The 19,828-nt window shown below is 37.8% G+C and overlaps 1 protein-coding gene across 1 annotated transcript in view; it reads right to left on the bottom strand.

Annotated features, from left to right (window-relative positions):
• The window catches only part of DPY19L3 (dpy-19-like 3 (C. elegans)), a 104,222-nt gene that overhangs the window by 9,115 nt on the left and 75,279 nt on the right, over nucleotides 1-19,828 (bottom strand). Inside the window, exons 13-16 of the mRNA XM_006887832.1 lie at nucleotides 16,456-16,567; nucleotides 15,797-15,853; nucleotides 10,865-10,947; nucleotides 744-876 (exon numbers count right to left, since the gene is read on the bottom strand). Of these exons, the coding sequence (XP_006887894.1) occupies nucleotides 744-876; nucleotides 10,865-10,947; nucleotides 15,797-15,853; nucleotides 16,456-16,567 (385 nt within the window). The remainder of the gene's footprint in view (nucleotides 1-743; nucleotides 877-10,864; nucleotides 10,948-15,796; nucleotides 15,854-16,455; nucleotides 16,568-19,828) is intronic.

Below are 19,828 nucleotides of genomic sequence, written 5' to 3'. Positions count from 1 at the left end.
GTTGGCGCAGGATAGAGCAGGGTTTAGGGCTGTTGTGCATAGGGTCGCTATGAGTTGGAAACGACTCGACGGCACATAACAACAACAACATCCATATAATATAGTATCATGCATCTTTAAAACGAAAAGGAAGTTGTTACTATATGGACATGAAATGACCTCTATAACAAGTGCCAAAAAAAGCAGGATGTAGTATGCTATTTCTTACATAAAATGGGGAAAAGAACGTAAGTATGTGTGTACATATGCATTTGTAGGGGCACAAAATACAAGAAACTGGTGTTTCCGAGGTGGGGACCAGTAGCTGGGATACAAGGATGGGAGGGACACTTTTTGCTAGATTAGATTAGATATAATAATCCTAAATTTTTAACTGTGTGGTGTTATCACTTATTTAAAACCAAATCAAAAAGCCACTAGAAATAATAAGTGACTTCTAAAAATCTAATCAATATCTCTCTCCTCCTTTTGTTCCCTCTCCAATTCAAAGGCTCTGAGGCTGCTCTCAAATACCATCTTCTGTACATCTCAAGGTGTCTTGTCTTCTCAGTTAATCCTTTGAGAACGTGTGTTTTAATAGCTTATTTTGGCCCAAGTCCAGCATGAGGAAATGCAAGCCCTGGGCACTGATTTCCCCTCTAAATCCACAAGTTGAGGTGTACAGCATTAAACCCCATCTTTAGCAAACCCGGGGTAGTGGCTGTGACCAGGGAGCCAACAGAGGCAGGGTAGTGGGCTATTACCGCTCTGGTTCTCTCTCGAAGGCTTTTGTCCTCATAGTGGGGGTGGTTCGTTAGGATTCTTCCTGTACACAGCTTGACTCCAGCCAGCAGCTGCATGCTTCCGGCAAACACAGCCTTTCTTGGAGTGTTGAAGCTGAAAGTTTTAAGAGTCTGAATTAATCTCACAGCTATAATTTCTTCAAACACAACAGAAAAGGCACTCAGAAAAGAGCATGACACTCAGAATTACCGAGCTTTGTGAGGAAGTGCGGCCTGGGCTTTTGATTTGCACTCTATTTCAGGAATCTCTTTATACATGTTTTTGACAGTTCACTAGGATGATGGCTAGGAAGCACCTAACCACTGTGATGGATTTACTACTAAAAAGAATGGTCTCAGGAAGCTCCTGAGAATCTAAGGTTTCTAGGCTTAAACTCATAACCCGATCCGCCACTGTTCCAGAGGGGTAGATGGTAACAAGAATTCCAAAAAATGATGCTTTCTGCTTTAAGATATATACCTCAGAGTTAAATTTGTACTAAACTTGAAAACAGTCCAATTATAAGCCCAGAGATTGCAAGTGATCATGGGTCAATTATGAAGGACTTGGTTTACAACAAAACCAAAAATATTATTATAAATTATTTTAAGAAAAACAGATAAAACCAGAAAGAACACAGAAAGATGGTTCTGAAATAGCAAATATCATCTTATTCAACATGAGAACACACAATATTTCTAATGTGGAAACTCAAAATATTCTATTTTTTTCTTTTATGTATTTCTTTTTTGTGGGTATTTCTTTTATGTATTTTTTTTTGTTTATGAAAAACTACAGATATCTTAAAGAATAAGGGCAAAGGCAGCTCTGGTGTGAAGGAACATCCCAAAGGTCCACAGTTCGAATCCATCAGCTGTTCCATGGGAGAAAGATGGGAAAACTCCTTCCATGCAATTTACTGCCTCTAAAAATCTGCTGGAAGGGAAGCTATGAGTTAGTTCTCACTTAATGGTACTTTACAACAACATTATATTATAACCTTATAACCTCACTTTCCAAACATTATAAGCTATGCGTCTGCCTCCCTGCCATGTGAGAGCAATAATGGAGGACCAAGGCAAAGGCAATTTCTCTCAGGAAAAAGAAATTTTAATAGTTGGTTTAATTCTCTTCTACTTTGGAAACCCAGCTTGCAAGCCAATGGCATATGTGCGTGTGAGGGAGAACCCTTCCATGGCTTCTCTTCAAGGCACAAGTGCAGAACTTGCTACAGAAATCCTCCAGGGATACTGCATCAGACATTTATCTCTTTTGTGTTAAGAAAGAATTAAAACAAAGTTTGTTTTAAGGTGTCTAATGGAAATTATTAAATCCTTTGAAGAAGTAGCTCACATAGGCTGTTGTCAATGGTTTCTGAGAGCAGGGCATGAGACTTGCTGAGGTAATGAAACATTTAAAGAAGCCTATCATATTTGCATATCCATAAATATGTTGTATTTATTTCAATCTCAGTGCTTTGATCATAGCATGAATGTGATCCAGCTAAGGACTCAGGATATCCATGAACAAGTGTCCATGCAACAGTGACATTTACAAATTCTTTTGTGACAAATTAAAATTAAAAGTAAAGAGTTTACCTCTAATATTAAATTCCCACTCACCTGCATTCCAGTAAGCTTTCTTAGGTGATGGAGCTACATGAGCACATACAGAGTGGCATAAAATCGACAACTTGTTTTTCTCAGGCCAGAGTCCAGAACAAAGATTGTAGTAGAAAAAAAGGTTTACATGAACTTGGCTGTATACTCCACAGATTGTTCTGACACCCAGCCCTAGGTTAGGTGCTGTTGAGTATGACTCATAGCGACCCTATGAATAACAGTTCTGAACCCTGCCCTATCCTGTGCCATCCTCACAATCTCGGACACACTCAAGCCCATGGCTGCAGCTACTGTATCAGTCCACCTGGTTGAGGGTCTTCGTCTCCTTCACCATTTCCCTCCAAGTAACATGGCCAAAGTATGTGAGACGAAGCTTTATCATCTCTGCCTCCAAGAACCACTCTGGATGCAACTTCTCTAAGACCTTGAAAATATAATGTCCTTTCCAAGGAAAAGACTTGCCTAGCTACATGCTGCCAGCTTTGCCTCCAATGACCACTCTGGCCGCATGTTTTCCAAAACCTATCTTTAGTTTTTTGGCAGTTATGGGATATTCAGTACTCTTCTCCAGCACCACAACTCAAAAGACATCCATTCTTCTGTCACACTTATTCATTGCCCAGCTCTCAGATGCAGAGAGTGACAGAAAAGATCAGGGTCTGAAACAAGTGTATTTTAGTCCTCAAACTGACATTACTGGTCCTCAAAAATTTGAGAAGTCCCTGACTATAAAGACTTTCCCAGTTCAATACACCTCCTGATATCCTGACTGCTTGTACCAAGTGTGTTGACTGTGAATCCAAGTAAGATGCAGTCATTGATAGAATATTTTCTCCATCTATTATAACTTCAATTTTCTTGATGTTGGGACAAAATCCAGTGTTTAACTTGCAGCTTTCAATATGTGATGTTTGCTGTCCCTCTGTACTGGCAACTTATATAGAAACTTTTAAGATCTGTCCTACATGATCAGAGCAATTTACAACTGTTCAAATAAAAATGTTAAAGTGCTCAGAGTTTCTCAGTGGAAAGTTTTACAGAAAATCAGTCTTATTCATATAACATTAAACACTTTTTTAATGTTATATATACTGACTTCTCAATCTGTATGCTGAGCAAATAATCCATCAAGATGGATTCTATGGACAAAAATGTGGCATCAGAATTGGATAAAGACTCATTAACAACCTGTGTTAAGCCGATGACACAACTCTGCTTATTCAAAGTGAGGAAGATATGAAGATCAAGGACTACAGCCTCCTGGTATGGATTACATCTCAATATCAAGAATACAAACATCCGGATTACAGGACAAACAGACACATGACAGATGGAGAAAGGATTGAAGCTGTTAATAATTTTTATCTTGTGTGGATCAACAATCAACACCCTTGATACCAGTGGTCAGGAAATCAGGAGGCATACTGCGCTAGGTAAGTCTGCTGGACCTCTCCAACATGATGAAGAGCAATGTCAGTGTGAAAACTAAGGTGTGCCTGGTTCAGGCCATGGTCTTCTCAATCACCTGTTATGCATCTTAGAGCTGGACAATGAATAAGGATGACTGAAGAAGAATTGATGCCTTTGAGTTGTGGTGCTAGAGAAGAGTCTTGAACATACCATGGACTTCCAAAAGAACAAACATATGCTTCGGGGAAAGTGCAGCCAGAGTGCTCCTTGGAGGCAAAGATGGCGAAGCTCTGCCCTTCATGATGCGGACATGTAGCGAGGTGAGGCTATTCCTTGGAAAGGGGCATCATGCTTGGAAAGATCAAGGGTCAGTAAAGGAGAGAAAGACTCCCCTTCCTAACTAGATGGACTGACATAGTGACTTTAGCAATGGGTTCTAGTGTATCAGAGATGCTGAGGATGGCACAGGATGGGCAAGGTTAAAGTTAGCTGTTTATAGGGTTATTATGAGTGACACTCTACTTGATGGTACCTAACAACAACAACATACTGATTACTCTAATTTTTAAGGGAGCTCTGGTGGGTTCATGGTAAGGAGTTAGACTGCCAGTGCACAGGTATGTGGTTCAAATCCACCAGTTTCTCTGTGGGTGAAACAAGAACCATCTCCTATGTGATTTATGGCCTCTGAAAACCCATTGGAGGGCCAGCTGAGGGTCAGTTTTCAGTAGAAGACCCTCCATTTTTAGTATACCTAAAGTGCTAAAAAATCAGGGATGGTCAAATATGAGTGAAAAATGCTACCATTTTTCTAAACATTCTTTCCTTTTGAATATTTCCAATTCACTTTATCAGTCTGCTCAATCAATGATACAATGAAGTCATACACTAATGACAGAAAGTAGCTATGTTTGGGTTTTATGAACTAAATAGCTTTAGAACGCAGGAAGAAAACTGGTCTGGTCTTCCCAACTCATAAAGCATGAGGCTGAGGTGAGAACTAATAGGGTGAATTATTCTGGTTTATAGTTTTACTGCCTATATAAGGAGCCAACTTTTTTTAAAAAACCAGATGACAAATCTAGCAGCTGAGTTTATAATACTCATTAATACTGCAAAATTGTCTTAGCATAACTGCTGTGAATACATTACAGGAAACGGCAATAAAGAGATACACAGAGTTGTTTATATTGTATGTTTTATAATTACGATTTCTGTTTGTATGTGGTATTTTTATTTAGGGGAAAAGCACATTTGCAGAGACAGCTGACAAGGACCTTGGTATCCACTCATGGCTAAGGGCCAAGGACTTCAGTCAGTTTCTGAGATTCAATAAATTATACCGTTCACACAAAAAAAATGGCTGAAATTCTCAGCTGCTCAATGAGGAGTCACACAATTATTCTTTATTGATTCAAGAAGCATTACAGAGGCCCTACTATGTGCTGGGCTGGCAAACATGGTATGCCTTCCATCATGGAGCTTACAAGCTACAAGAGACAGATTCAGCTCCCATTAGAGTCAAGCAATTCAAAAGGAACCAGAACTGTTGCTGTTAGGTGCTGCCGAGTTGGCCGATTTCTGGCAACCTAAGATCCTTGCCCTGTCCTGCTCCTACCGACTGTATTCTCCACCTTGCTCAAGTCCACTGCGACAGTTTCTGTGTCAGCCTACTTTGTTGAGGGTCTTCCTCTCTGCTGCTGCCCCTCCACTTCGATTAGTTGCCTTCATATTTACTGCTTACTGTAGATCATTAGCTCCGCTATAACCAATACAGCAGGCAATGAACTTGCCTATCTGTGTGTCACGAACATCTGATTCACCCTCATCTCCCACTTGTGTCTCCTAGGCATGGCAGGGTCACCACGAGGAAGGTCACGTGCTACATGGGTGCCCAGTGGAGTTTGAGGAAAAAAATGGAAAAAAGCTCATGAAATTGTAGCATATCTTAATGTCTGATCTTATTTGCAAAGAATCAGAAAGGTAAACGAGATAATATAGTCTGTTACTGTAATATACTCTGAATGGTTAACACACTCACACCATTCCTTGATTTTACTTTAAAGTAGTAAAAATGCAAGTACTAAAATGCCTATATAATGAACTAGAAATAATAATACTAAGACATGTATTGACTTCTCAAGATAGAAGAGATGATGTTCACTCACTTTATTCTATTTGAGTTGGTTTAAGTGCTAGACTCACAGAAAACCTGGGATATACCATCTTTACTTTACAGTCTCTATTCTAAGGCAAATGCAAAAAAGTAAAAGGTACAAGAAGGAGAGGACAAAATGAAAAACAATTACCTTCTCTCAACTCCAAATTTCTGTATTCATGCTGCTTTCTATTTCCTGTAGTAACATGGCAGACAAAGGGAAAAGGGACTTTTTGCCCTTCACCTCAAATACACAGTAACTGAGAATGCTAGACGCTCTTCCTCCACAGACACGTTCTCTGCCTGCTACAGTCTGTGGTCTCTATCTAAAATAGCTAATGTGCTTTTAACCACTGAATGACACTTCTCTATTATAGAAAAACAAAGCGATTTTTACAGATGTTTGAATAAATGATGTATAAAATGAAAGGATAATTTGTTTTTATAGCTTTCTGCCAAGCTCCATAGCAGGCTGCTCAACCCGCAAACAATTTATTCTGTAAGAAATGTCACTAAATAATGACAAGGACTCACAGGTCAAATGGATTTACATTATATAATTTAAATGTCATTCCAGGAAGACCTGATGGCATTTTGAACAAATAATCTCATTTATATTTGAAGCTTTAAGCTTCAACAAGTTAATTACTGTTGAACTAATGGGTAAACTGAGCGCTATAATATAACGGGAGCATTTGTTTTATCTATACTTCAAAACTTTATAGAATTATGCAAATACTAGAAAATGATTCATTAAATATAAAAGATGTAGGCATTTAAAATCTGAACTCAGCCTACACTCTATCTAAAATATGCAATGATTCTTTGTTTTGATTAATGTAAAGGAAATTTGGTACTTTTTTCCAGTCCCACTGAGAAAATCTTGTATATGTAGGTTTCATTACTGGAAAGATACTATTTCTGGTAAAATTATCCTAAAGCCAAGTAGCTACAACTTCAAAATATTCAAACACATTTTAATTATGGATACTATTTCAAAGAATGGAAATTCCAGACCATATAACTGTGTTCATGCAGAATCTGCATGGCGACCAAGAGCACACTGTATGGTTTAAAATCAGAAGTGTGCATTAGGGCTGTATCCTTTCACCATACTATACTGAATCTGTAAATTGAGCAAATAATCTGTGAAGCTGGACTACATGAAGAAGAATGTGGCATCAGCACTGGAGGCTGAATCATCAATAAGCTGTGTTGTGTAAACTCAAGCACCCAACCACAGTGGACTGGACTGAGAAATTATGGTACATTCACACAATGGAATACTATGCAACATGTACGAGCAATAACTTTGTAAATTATTACCTAACATGAGAGGGACTGGAGAGCATTATGCTGAATGAAGTAACTCAGTCTTATAAAGACAAATACTTGATAAGACTATTCCTATAGAATGAGTATGAGGATCCAAGGGGGGGGCACTTAATCATAGGGTCACACAATTTGATAGGTGGAGAGAGAGGGGTGGGAAAGAAAAGGGGAAATATCCAATGTGAAAAACAATGTCTATGAACTTTGTAAGTAAACCCAGTATAAAATTTAAAAAAAATTTAAAAAATAATAATCTGTGTCGTGTAGATAGAGACAATCTTGCTTGCCGAAAGCCAAGAGGACTTGGAGCACTTGATGAAGACCAAAGACTCCAGCCTTCACCACAAAGAAAGCAGGAATCCTTAGAAGTGAGCCAATAAGTAATATCATGATAAACTGAGAAACAAAGTTGTCAATTTATTTTATTTTATGTAAATTCACAATTAATGCTCACGGAATGCAAGAGCCACAAAATCAACACCGTACTGGGGGTAAATGTGCTGCAAAGGACCTTTTAAAAGTACTAGAGAGCAAGAATATCACTTTGTGGACTAACGTTTGTCTCACTCAAACCATATTTGCAATCACCTCATATGCTTGGCAATGAGTAAGAAAATCTGAAGAAGCGGCCCTATAGATTAATGATGCTGACCAAGATAATAAATATACCACAGACTGCTTGAAATGCTTTCACAAACATTCAACCCCTTCAGTATGGTCTCTCTCCTACTAAATGTTACTTTAAGTGATTCCTCTTATCTTCCCTTTAGGCTATAAAAGGGATGACAGATATATTATCTAGAAAAGACAGGATTCCTTGTGAGGAGGTGGAATGTCTCCATCTGCCTCTGAAGGAGAGACATCCCCGCACCTTCCCTACCCTCCAAATAGACAGATCCTCTTTCCACAGGGAAGCTTAGCACTGTCTGTAGCACCACCGAGATTCTGCTGCATGTGTGGGGGTTTTACAGCCTGGAAGGCATGAAGCAGAGAGCTGCGCTTCGCCTCACTTCACACAAGCATGACTGTAAGGAGGACTGCTGTGCTGTCCCCTAGCATTTCTGCAGGTCACTGTTTCTCTGGATCAGACTTGGTGATGACAGCTGTGCCCCTCCCTCACAGATGTCATCATAACCACAGGGCCAAGGACTGAGCATTTCCACTTGGCTCTTTGAAAACAGACTTGGTGGATGCATTCAGATACTTTAAAACAGACTTTTAGATATACCCCAAGGGTGCCTCCAGCACGTCTCAAGCCTGCTGGCATGACAGACACAGGTATCACAGCAGCAAAGTGATGGCTGGAGGTTCTAGTTCATGTTTCAAACACAGAAGAAATCACTCATGTTTGGAATCTAAGCCTCCAGACCAGAGCTTTGATTTAAATGTTGATTTAAACAAACACACTTTGTGTCTAAATAGATCCCCGTTTTGGCATACATTCATCATCACTTAAGCTTATTTCACAAACATGCCTAGCAGCTATTTTTTATAAATATAATTATTTAGATGTGAAGAATTTTACGAGAAACTAGGCAAGATTAGCTCACAATGGAACCAACATCTATGAACAATACAAATCCTTCAGTTGCTGGTAACTAAGCATTAAAAAAACCCCTCAAAGTCATGTATCTACAAAGGTGCCAACAGGGAGAGAAACCATGAGAAAAAAGTAAGGAGTAAAAAATTACTTCCCATGTAAATGAAACAATTCAAGCTAATAAAAATAAGAAGGAGAAAAAAAAAATTACTTTCCCAAATGAAAGAAGTAACAGACTAATATACTATCTTCTTTAAACCTAGAATAATCTCTTATGATTTTTCAGAGTCAGAAATGTTACTCTGGCTTTTAAGTAATCCTCTAAGAGGAAAGCCATGAAAATGAAGGCATTACAAACAAGCACATGCAGTGTCAGCCAGCTCGAGGAAGGAAAGGTGGGGCTGGGGAAAAAGAAAGGCAGACTCTCTATGAAATCCTCCAAGGATTCTGTCGGGGTGTTGACAAAGCTAACCAGGTAGACCCACAGGCGCTCTCTTCAGGAGGCTCCAAGAGCAGGGGTCCTTCTGCATCATTTCAACCATGTAGCTGGAAAATCACCCCTACCAACCTCACCGTCAGATGTAAAGTCATACATTTCCATTTGACTACAGTTCATGCAAAAGTTATTAGCTTTTCTTTATATGAATAATCCTGTTCCCCAATGTACAATAAATACTGAAGAAATTATTTATAATTATCTGCCATGATTTAAAATTAAATTAACACACAAAGACAAAGCACGGTTTAACATTCTTAGCACTGGAGATATGTGAAAAATGATATGCACTGCATCTAGTCAAACCCAAACCAACCCTGGGATCAAAGCCCACAGATACTTCAGACATTAATCTCTACAGAATCCAGGAACTGCACTCAAGAGACCGAGCTATCAAACATTACCACCTCCTAATACACAAGCAGGGCTAAACTGTCCTGGTTAGTAACACTAGTCATGAGCAAGTGCCAGTATGGCTGCTAAAATCCCAAGTGATTGAGACAATAGGGCCAATTTCAACATCTATTTATGCTGCTTTTTTGTTATAGAGACATCAAGTATTAGAGGGCACTGAAATGCTGCTAGGAAAAATGTATTTTTGCTGGTGAACAGTAGGTGTCATTAGCAAAGCTTGGGAACACCTGAATTTCATTCTAAGGCTGAACACTAAGGGAAAAGAAAAATAACAGCATGCAGGTAAAAACAATCAATAACATGTTAAGGCGTTAGAGTCAACAGAAGAAATAGTAATTTTAATATTTAAAATTTTCTTGAACAATATGATTAGTTAAAGTGAAATTTAAACTCAGCCATTATGACCAGCCATTATATACCACTGTTTATGGTACAATTTTAAGTGATTAACAAGTAAAACTTTTTATGTCAGCATTAATGAACGTTGAATGTCGTAAAGTGAAAGAAGATGCTAAAGATAAAACTGGTAGCAAGACAGCATAAAACTTTTAAATTCCACCAAAGATAAGAAATTTTTCTTTCCATTTCTGCCACTGGTTTGAAATTTATCCCACTAGGCTGTTATATTTCCAAGATTATCTTCCTTTCTTCATGAGATTGTGTGTAGGAGAGAAAATATTTCTTGAATTAAAAGAAATTCTTTCTAAATATAGACATTTTTTAAAAAGAAAACATCATCTTTATCTTAGAAACTTGGCTACTGTCCAAGTATTTACACTTGTAATCAATTGCTAAGTTATGTAGAGATGGTAAAAATATCATTAAAATATCTTTTAACTTAATTATGAAAGAGATAAACATTCAAATGTCCCAACTGAAACTTTCAATCGTTCCCAAAAGGCAACTGAGGTTCCTCATCACTCCTTAATCTAAGCCCTTTTGAGCCAACATATCAACAATAAGACACCCAGACCATGAGCCTCTCAAAAGCAAATATAGACTTTTAATGGGAAAAACTACATTAAGAATGAATGTTTCTTCCCTATTAACTTTAGAAGAAAAAAACCCTCAAATGTAGTGACTCTAAAATGACTTGAAAGTTTAAAAGGTTAAAAAAAAATTCCTCTTACTTAATCCAGTTCATCAGCTCCACTGTGTCTGGATCATAGAATTCTCTTAACTCGGAGAGCTCATCCATCATTCCTGGCCAGAACTGAAATGAAAAACAAAACAAAACCAAAATCCACCCCAAGCCATCAACTATCACTGTAATTAAATGAAAAAGAGAAACTGTGCATGGAACTCTTAAGAGTAAAATATACTCTTCAGGGTGAAATGTTACTGTTACCTCTTCTATAAAAGGACATCACACTATATTACAGTTGCAAAAATACTTCCAATGACAGAATTTCATTTCTCCTCCTAATTACCTGCTGAGGTAGATGATGCAGCAGGCATTGTCATTGTTCTGTAAGTGAGGAAACTGTAGCTCAGAGAGCCACAACCTAACCAGATCACAGTCACAGAATCTGACTCCAAAGCCAGCCTCCTTTTCATTGTGTGACATGCTGATGATATTTTTTGAAACAGAAATCCAATATAAATCTAAACAAATGGATCAATGTATACTGATTACAGGTATAGTGGGAGAAAAGAACATTTGAAAGTAGGTATTTTAGGGAAGTCCAGTAATATTTAATCTGTACTATATAGTCTACTGAGTTATTTAGTTGAGTTACTTAAAGTTGTGTAGTAAAATTGATGCCTTCGAATTGTGGTGCTGGAGAAGAGTCTTGAATATACCATGGACCGCCAAGAAAACAAATAAGTCTGTCTTGGAGAAGGTGCAATCAAGTTTCTACTTGGAGGATAGGATTTTTTTAAAATTTATTTTATTTTATTAATTTTGATGAACATTTACAGAGATTTAGGATTTCTATTCATTCACTGTTACACTTTTCTCCCTGCCCAGCCCTCCCTCCCAGTTCACTCCTCTCTTTGAAAAGTAAAATTCTTACATTGGTATACAATCCCCCCCCGCACACCCTCACCCCGACCACCCTGAGTACACTCCACTATGCAACCTTAATTCTGGACTCTTGTGATAACCATAATACCCTATCATATATCGCTTTTAGATTTTGAAGCTCCATCTCACATACTTTGGGCACATGGTCAGAAGAGACCAATCCCTGGAGAAGAACATCATGCTCAGAAGGGTGGAGGGACAAGGCAGGAGAGGAAGACCTTGGATGAGGTGGATCAATACAATGACTGCTGGAGCAATGGGGGTTGGCATGTTGGAATTAGTGAGATTGGATCAGGACAGGTTCAGAGTGCATAGGGTCGCAGGCAACAACAACAACAGTAATAATTTTGTTGTCTAATATTACTATGTGTATATATAATGAAAAAATTAATTCAATCTTAGTTATGTTATCAAATGATGGCTGACTAAAATGACTTGATCACTTATATACCTCCACAGGTCAACTGCAGTATTCACTTCACACACTGGAATATTTTAAGAGGCTACACTGACACTGTATTGATGATTCAGTATGCTCAAAGACAATTTTAGGTTCCCTAACTAGCACCGAAGTAGCACTTGACTGGCCCATGCTGTGTTTCAATCTGATCATCTTCCTATTCTTTCACCTCATCTTTGGTCATTTTAACTGTTCATTCATATCTTTAACTCCCCGGTGAGTGAAACAGGAAAACTGCTGGAAATGAAAAATTAGGTGTCAGCACTTCTGTTTCTATTTTTTGGAAGAGATACAGTACTGATTAGAGGATATCCTTGAGCTGTCCATAATTAATTTTGTTAATCAACACAGTAGTATTTTTATAGAAGAAACATTTTGAAATCAGTGAACTCAATGGATATTGGCTATTTTTTCTCATTTGAAACCTGCTGTATTAATTCTGGAAATGTGAAAAAAATCTAGTAACATACTCTTATCAAATTACTTTATATGCAAGTTAGGGTCAGATCAGCTAAACAGATTGTTTATAAACTATTTACAATAACTTATGTAAGGTATCAACAAAGAGCTGGACAATGACTAGGGATGACAGAAGGAGAGTTGACGCCTTTGAGCTGTGGTTCTGGAGAAGAGTATTGAATATACCAGGGACTGCTAGGAAAACAAACAAATTCATCCTGGAGAGGGTGAAGCCAGGCTGCTGCTTGGAGGCAAGGATTCTGAAGCTTCGTCTGACATACTTTGGACATGTTGCAAGGCGTGATCAGTCCTTGGAGAGGGACGTCATGCTTGGGAGGGTGGAGGGACAGCGCAGGAGAGTAAGACCCTCGAGATGGATTGATTCAATCACTGTGGTACTGGGGATAGCTGTGTCGGAGACAATGAGATTGGCACAGGACAGAGCAGAGTTTAGGGCTGTTGTACATAGGGTCACTGTAAGTTGCAGACGACTCGACAGCACATAACAACAACCTAAGTAGGTGTGACTTTAAAGTGGAGACTAGAACAGTTTCTTTTACCTTTTAAATCAGATTATGCAAGGGAAAAAGACAGTAAAACTGGTAGTTTGGCAATTCTGAAACACTGTTAAAACTGCTATGTAAAACTTAAAATTTGAAAAATATGAATTCATATTATTTACAAAAAATATGTACAAGAGTTGAAAAATATCTGGATTCATGGTAATCCTATATAACATGCATACAAAAGGAACCCTGGTTGCAGCGGTTAAAACACTCAGCTCCTAGTCTGAGGTTCAACTCCACTGGCAAAGATGTGTGACAGTCTGCAACCACAGACTGTTCTATTGTGTCCTACAGGGTGGCTAGGTATCAGAATTGAATTGGTGGCAATTACATATATATTGCTGTTGTTATGTGCCACTGGGTTGTTTGCAACTCACAGAGACCCTATCTATGTACAATAGCCCTAAACCCTGCTCTATCCTGTGCCGACCTCACTGTCTCCGATACACCTACTCCCATTACCTCAATCACTGAATCAATCCATCTCATCGAGGGTCTTTCTCTTCTGCGCCATCCCTCTATCTCCCAAGAATGATGTTCCTCTCTAAGGACTGGTCCCTCCTTGCAATAACCCAAAGTATGTCAGACGAAGCTTCAGAATCCTTGCCTCTAAGGAGTAGCCCAGCTTCACCCTCTCCAGGACAAACCTGTTTGCTCTCCTAGCAGTCCAGGTATATTCAATATTCTTCTGCATCACAGCTCAAAAGCATCAATTCCTTTTTATCATCCCTAGTCACTGTCCAGCTCTCCAATGTATAGCACACAACTACGAAGACTATAGGCTGGATCAGGCCCACCTTAGTCTCCGGCCTGATGTTGCTGCTCTTTAGTACTCTGGAAAGGTCCCTGACAGCTGACTTTCCAATGCAATTCGTCTCTTGATTTCCTGGCTGCTGGTACCAAGAAATACAAATAAATCTATTGGGACTCCTCCTGAAATTCTGTACTGACTGGTCCAACCATTTTTGGAGTATTCTTTAGAATACTGTAGCTCCTTTTCAGAGGAAATTGGCAAAGATTTCTTGGGAATTATGGTTTCTTCAGTACTATCACTGGTTCTTCTCTAGCAATGGTTCACACCGAGAGGGACACCAGCCCTGGGATATGTTTGCCAATATCTGGAGACGTTTTTGGTTGTCACACTTGAGGGAAGGATGTGTTTAAAATCTGGAGGCTCTACATAAACATCCTATAATGTATAGGACAGTCTTCAACAAAGAATCACCAGTCAGTACTACAATAATGTCAAAACCCCCTGATGTTTAGCTCGGATTTCTCAAGTTGGGTGATGCTTAAATGTCAATTGGATAGTTGATGAAAACATCCATTTTTGCAATCTACTCTGAGAGTTTCTGGTTCAGTGGGTCTGGAGCAGGAGCTGCAAATCTCAATTTTTAACAAGTTCCTGGATGATGCTGATGTGGCGAGTCTGGGGACCACACTTTGAAAACTAACTGCTCTGTAGCACAGTCTAATCCTGTGAAGTGTTTCCCTCGCTTGTATCAAGAAATGAGAGACTACAAATAGTTTTAAAAAAATTAGTGCCATTTTAAATAAATAGCTGAGACATAAAACAACCTAGCCTACACATGCAGAGACAGTGGAAGATGATTGTGATAGTTTGCCTGTATCTTATGTAGTGAGACAATCTTGCTAAGCTGTAACCTTTTTATCTTTTTGTCTAAATCTTCTGAATGAAACAAAATCATACACAAAAATATAAGCAAATAAAATAAAAGCCGAGCTCCTGCCTGGCTGATCCTCTCAGAGGGTGACTTCCCCCATCCTCAGCAAGATACACGAGAGTTTGAAATCTATTGTTCTTAAGTTAGAATGGGTTTTTTTTTAGGAAAAAAAGTCTAAACCTAGGAAACATGCGGGAATTTTTTTTTTTTAGAAAAAGACAAGCGCTCATTTTGATGAAACAATTTGTGCTATGTTCCCAGGTTAAAATTCCAGCATCTAAATCTTAATGACATGACAAAGTAGCAAATCTAATCCAGAACTCAATTTCCCCCCTCATATTCTTGAACTTGAAACACAATTAATGTTATTTGAGGAATTAATCACTGACAATACAGGGAATTTAATTATTTTTTTTACTGAAATTCAAGAAAATATCTTTCTGTGTATATCTTCTCTGGTACAAAGATTATTTTAAACACCTACTAAAATATGCACAATACAGTAAGATACGTTTTAAAATCTCTTGCATTTAAATCTCTTAAAAATCAAGCAGTAGGGGAAAATAAATTTTCCACTTCATTCATCTCAAAATAGCTTTGAAAACATCTTTTCAGAGTCTAAAAAGAAGAAGATTTAAATACCAAAAGTAGTTATAATAACTAAATTTACATTTCTGCTTTAATTTTCTTTTCTAGTTAACAAGTATTTGTGAAGCATCAGTCTTCTTGTGAAAGCCAAACTGTTACAAACCAATTATAACCTCTACAGCCCTCTACTTGTCAAAAAATAGGCACAATACATTGAGTCAAAGCATTTATTTGGCTAAATGGGTTAATGACAAGAATGAAGAAGTTGGTCTTACCTTCCAGCAAAGATACAGCAAAATTAATATTGGTACTGAATACCGCATTATACATATCTACATAAGAAAGAAACCATTTAGATCACAAGTATTTTGAATATTTTTGCATTATAGTTCTATTCGTAAATCTACAGTTGTTATTCTTTTTAAGCAACAAATATATAATTTAATGAAGATGAAATCCCCAAAATACAAGACAGCTGAGTCAACATAAGGGTTCCAACAATTTGGAAAAAATTTATGGCTTCTACTATATTGCCACCTAGTGAATTTATAGGGCAGAACAATTCAAAATTGCATTTGTAGGCTATTAATCACTACTATATTCTTATTAATGATTATTTTTAGGAAAATACATTAGCATAGTAACAGTGATAACTCTGGGTAATAGAATTATTGGGTGATTTTTAATTTTCTTTTTTTGTGCTTTTTAAATATTTTCCAAATTAACATAGCAAACTTATGAGCTGAGGCAAAAATAAGCCATACATTTAAAATATAATTTCTTATAAAATCATAATGCATCAATTACTTATTTCAGTTCCCAATCTGAGTCCATTTATCAGAATGAAGTAAGGGCTACTACTGAAAAATAATGGATTGGTATGAAAGAAATACTAAGAGTAACAAAAATGACAGAAAAAAGAGATAATACTGACTCTTTGGGGGTTATAAAGACGGATCAACTTCAGAAGTAACTCCCATATTTCAGGACTGCATAACCCAAATGATGCGAACACACACATATGTGATGTCCAGAGGTATTTCATTCTGTAAGAGCAGAAACAGGAACAAGCCAGTACTATATCTATTCCTCACTTATTAATATGGTTAAGCTCCAAAGACTGAGTCATTATGTGAAAATAAAATACTATGCGAAAATGGGAAAAGATGCTATCAGAGGAAAAGAGGTATCAGATGGTATAAAGGAAAAGGACTATATTACTACGTAAGTGTTAAAATGACATCATTACGTAATTATAAAGTTGCTTCATTTTATAGCTGTCAGACCACTGTGAATCACACCCAGTCAGGATGAGAAACCTTAAGTACTACAGCACAGCTACTCTTGGTTCTCATCTTGATGTTCTTCACTGCCAGTTATTGGCTGTTGAGGCACACAATAATTGCATAACAGATATTTTACTATTGTCGTAAATTAAAATGTTGGATAAAGCAATAGTTGAGATAACTGAGGAGAGGCTGTAGTTCTGCATTACTGTCTGTGGTAGCAAATCTTCAGACACTAAGCAGGGAACACCTGTCACAGAGTGAGCTGTTGGTTTCACTCCCTTTGTGGGTGATCACGGAAGTAAAGGAGAACGTTCAGAATTAGGAAATGATGGATGGTGAGCAGTATTCTGCACCAGGAAACAAAGGCAAATTTTATAGGAACCATATTCACTAATGCATATGACTGTCAGCTTCCAAATAGTACTTCTTTTTTTTTTAATTTGATAATCTTTTTTTTTTTATTTTAATGAAAGTTTACAAACACTTTGGATTTCCGTTTATTCATAGTTGCACACTTTCCTTCATGCCAACCCCTTACCCCCCAGTTTGCTTTTCTCTTTGTTCAAAATTCTTTCATCGTTATACAATTCTGCCCGCCCCCCAGTCTGGACTCTTGTCATGACAATAATACCTAATCATATATTCCTCCTAAACCGTTCTCTCCCTCACTTGTTTCAAAGCAATATACATTATTTATCCCCTCTTAATTTCCCCCAACCCCAATGTCAGTCCCACTTTACAACAGTGGCACTGTGCAATATTTGTCCTTTTTAAACTAAGATATTTCATTTAGCATGACCTCCAGGGTAACCCATTTTGTATAATATTTCATGAGTTCCTTGGTTTTCAATGCAGCATAGTATTCCATTGTGTTACCAAATACTATCTCTAAAGACTATCTAGTTGAGAGGAGCTAAAATTTAAAAAGCCCCAATCAAAGAGATAAGACAAAAATACATCATTGTACAAAGAAAACAACAGAACATTTCTACAAGACACAATAAAAGAGCTAAACAAATAGGAAAATGTTCCCTGTTTATGGATGTTGTTGTTATGTGCTGTCGAGTAGCTTGCAACTCACAGCGACCCTATATACAACACACCTAACCTATGGAGACTTAATATTGTGAAAATGACAGTCCTACCAAAAACAATCTACATGTTCAGTGCAATCCCAATACAGATATCAAATTCATTTTTCAAGGAGAACAAAAGGGAAATTTTCAAGTTTATTTGGAGAGGAGAGAGACCCTGAATAAGCAAAACACTTCTGAAAAACAAAAATGAAGTGGGTGGCATAGCACTCCCTGACCTCAAAACCTACTACATAGCGGTAGTAACCAAAACAGCATGTTACTGGTACAATGACAGGCATGCAGACCAATGGAAGCAAATTGAGAACCCAGTAATGGACTTCTCTATCTATGGTCAACTGATATTGACAAGGAAATAAGACCTATTAAAGGGGGAAATGACCACCTTTTCAACAAATGGTGCTGGCAAAATGGGACTGCTACCTGCAGAAAGGTGAAACAGGATCAACATCTCATACCATACACAAAAATCAACTCAAGGTGGATCAGAGACCTGGGAGTAAAGGCCAAAACCAAAAAGTTCATAAGAGACAAACTGGGATCAAGTTTAGATGGCCTAGTCTATGGTATAAAGAAACGGCCAAAATCAGCCAGAAACGTACACTCTGGAGATGATAAAATGGATGAAAGGGGCCTCTTAAAGATTAAATCCCTGTGTGCATTAAAACACTTTCCAACAGAGTGAAAAATAAAACCCACTGACTGGGAAACGACATTTGGTAACACCATTTCAGGTAAGGATCTCATTTCAAAAGTTTACAGACTCTTACAGGGCCTCCACAAGAAAAAAAGACTGATAATATAATTACAAAATGGGCAAAAGACATGGAAAGACTTTTCACAGAGGAAGATATTCAGATGGCCAAGAGTCACATGAAGAAATCCTCAAAATCACTGGCAATAAGAGAGATACAAATCAAAACCACAATGAGATACCATCTCATCCCAGTAGCAGTGGTAAAGTTTAACAGGAGACCACATAATAAATGTTGGGGAGGATGTGGAGGAAAAGGAACTCTTCTACACTGTTAGCAGGATTCGAAAACGGTACAACCACTCTGGAAGGCAGTTTGGTGTTTCTTCAAAAAGTTGAACATAGAAATTCTGGATGACATAGCTAGTCCTCTGCTTGGAATAGATCTCGAGAAAATGAGATCTGAGGCACAAAAGGAGATTTGTACACCAATGTTTACTACAGCATTATTCACCATCACAAAAGCATGGAAACAGCACAAATATAATCAAATGGATTGGGAATTATGGTACATTCACATGATCGAATACTATGCAGCACGCAGGAGCAAAGATTTTATAAATCACTACCTAATCCAAGGGCAATCTCCTCCAAGCAGATTTATAGTCTTTCTCACAAACCCGCTAGAGGGTCAGCTCCAAGCTGGTTCCTACTTGAGGGCAATGGATTTAATCATTATAACAGTAAGAACATAATTTGTTTGTTTTTTAAAAAAATCTTCTTTAGCATGGAATCTTCACACTTTATTATTAAAGTGAGAGAATGGTATCATAAAATTCAGACATCCATCACCTAGCTTTTAAAACTTAGAACAATTTTTCACTGTCAGTGGAGTATTTGAAAGTAAATTCCAGACATTATATCATCTAAATTAACCTTATCATCTAGATGATGAGGGCTCTTTGAAAAAATAAAACATAATCATAGTATCATGTCTGAAAAGTTTAGTAACTCCATAATAATCATGTAATATTTGGAAGCAGGAGTGGCATCCACGTCCTAAACAACATGCCTCTGGACACTCTATGAACTTTGAGAAACAATAGTTTTAGAAAGGCTTCACCTCTTTTGGTCGCTGTAAGTTGTGCTTGGCTTGATGGCAAGCAATAAAACAACAATGGGCGGGAGGACTGCCGAGCGTTATGCTAAGTGAACGATATCAGTTCTTTA

This window comes from Elephantulus edwardii, unplaced genomic scaffold (assembly GCF_000299155.1).
Source record: "Elephantulus edwardii isolate Elephantulus edwardi_28Jun2011 unplaced genomic scaffold, EleEdw1.0 scaffold00062, whole genome shotgun sequence".
Taxonomy (NCBI): domain Eukaryota; kingdom Metazoa; phylum Chordata; class Mammalia; order Macroscelidea; family Macroscelididae; genus Elephantulus; species Elephantulus edwardii.
Note: the sequence above shows the minus strand (reverse complement) of the source record. Positions and strands in the feature narration are given on the sequence as shown.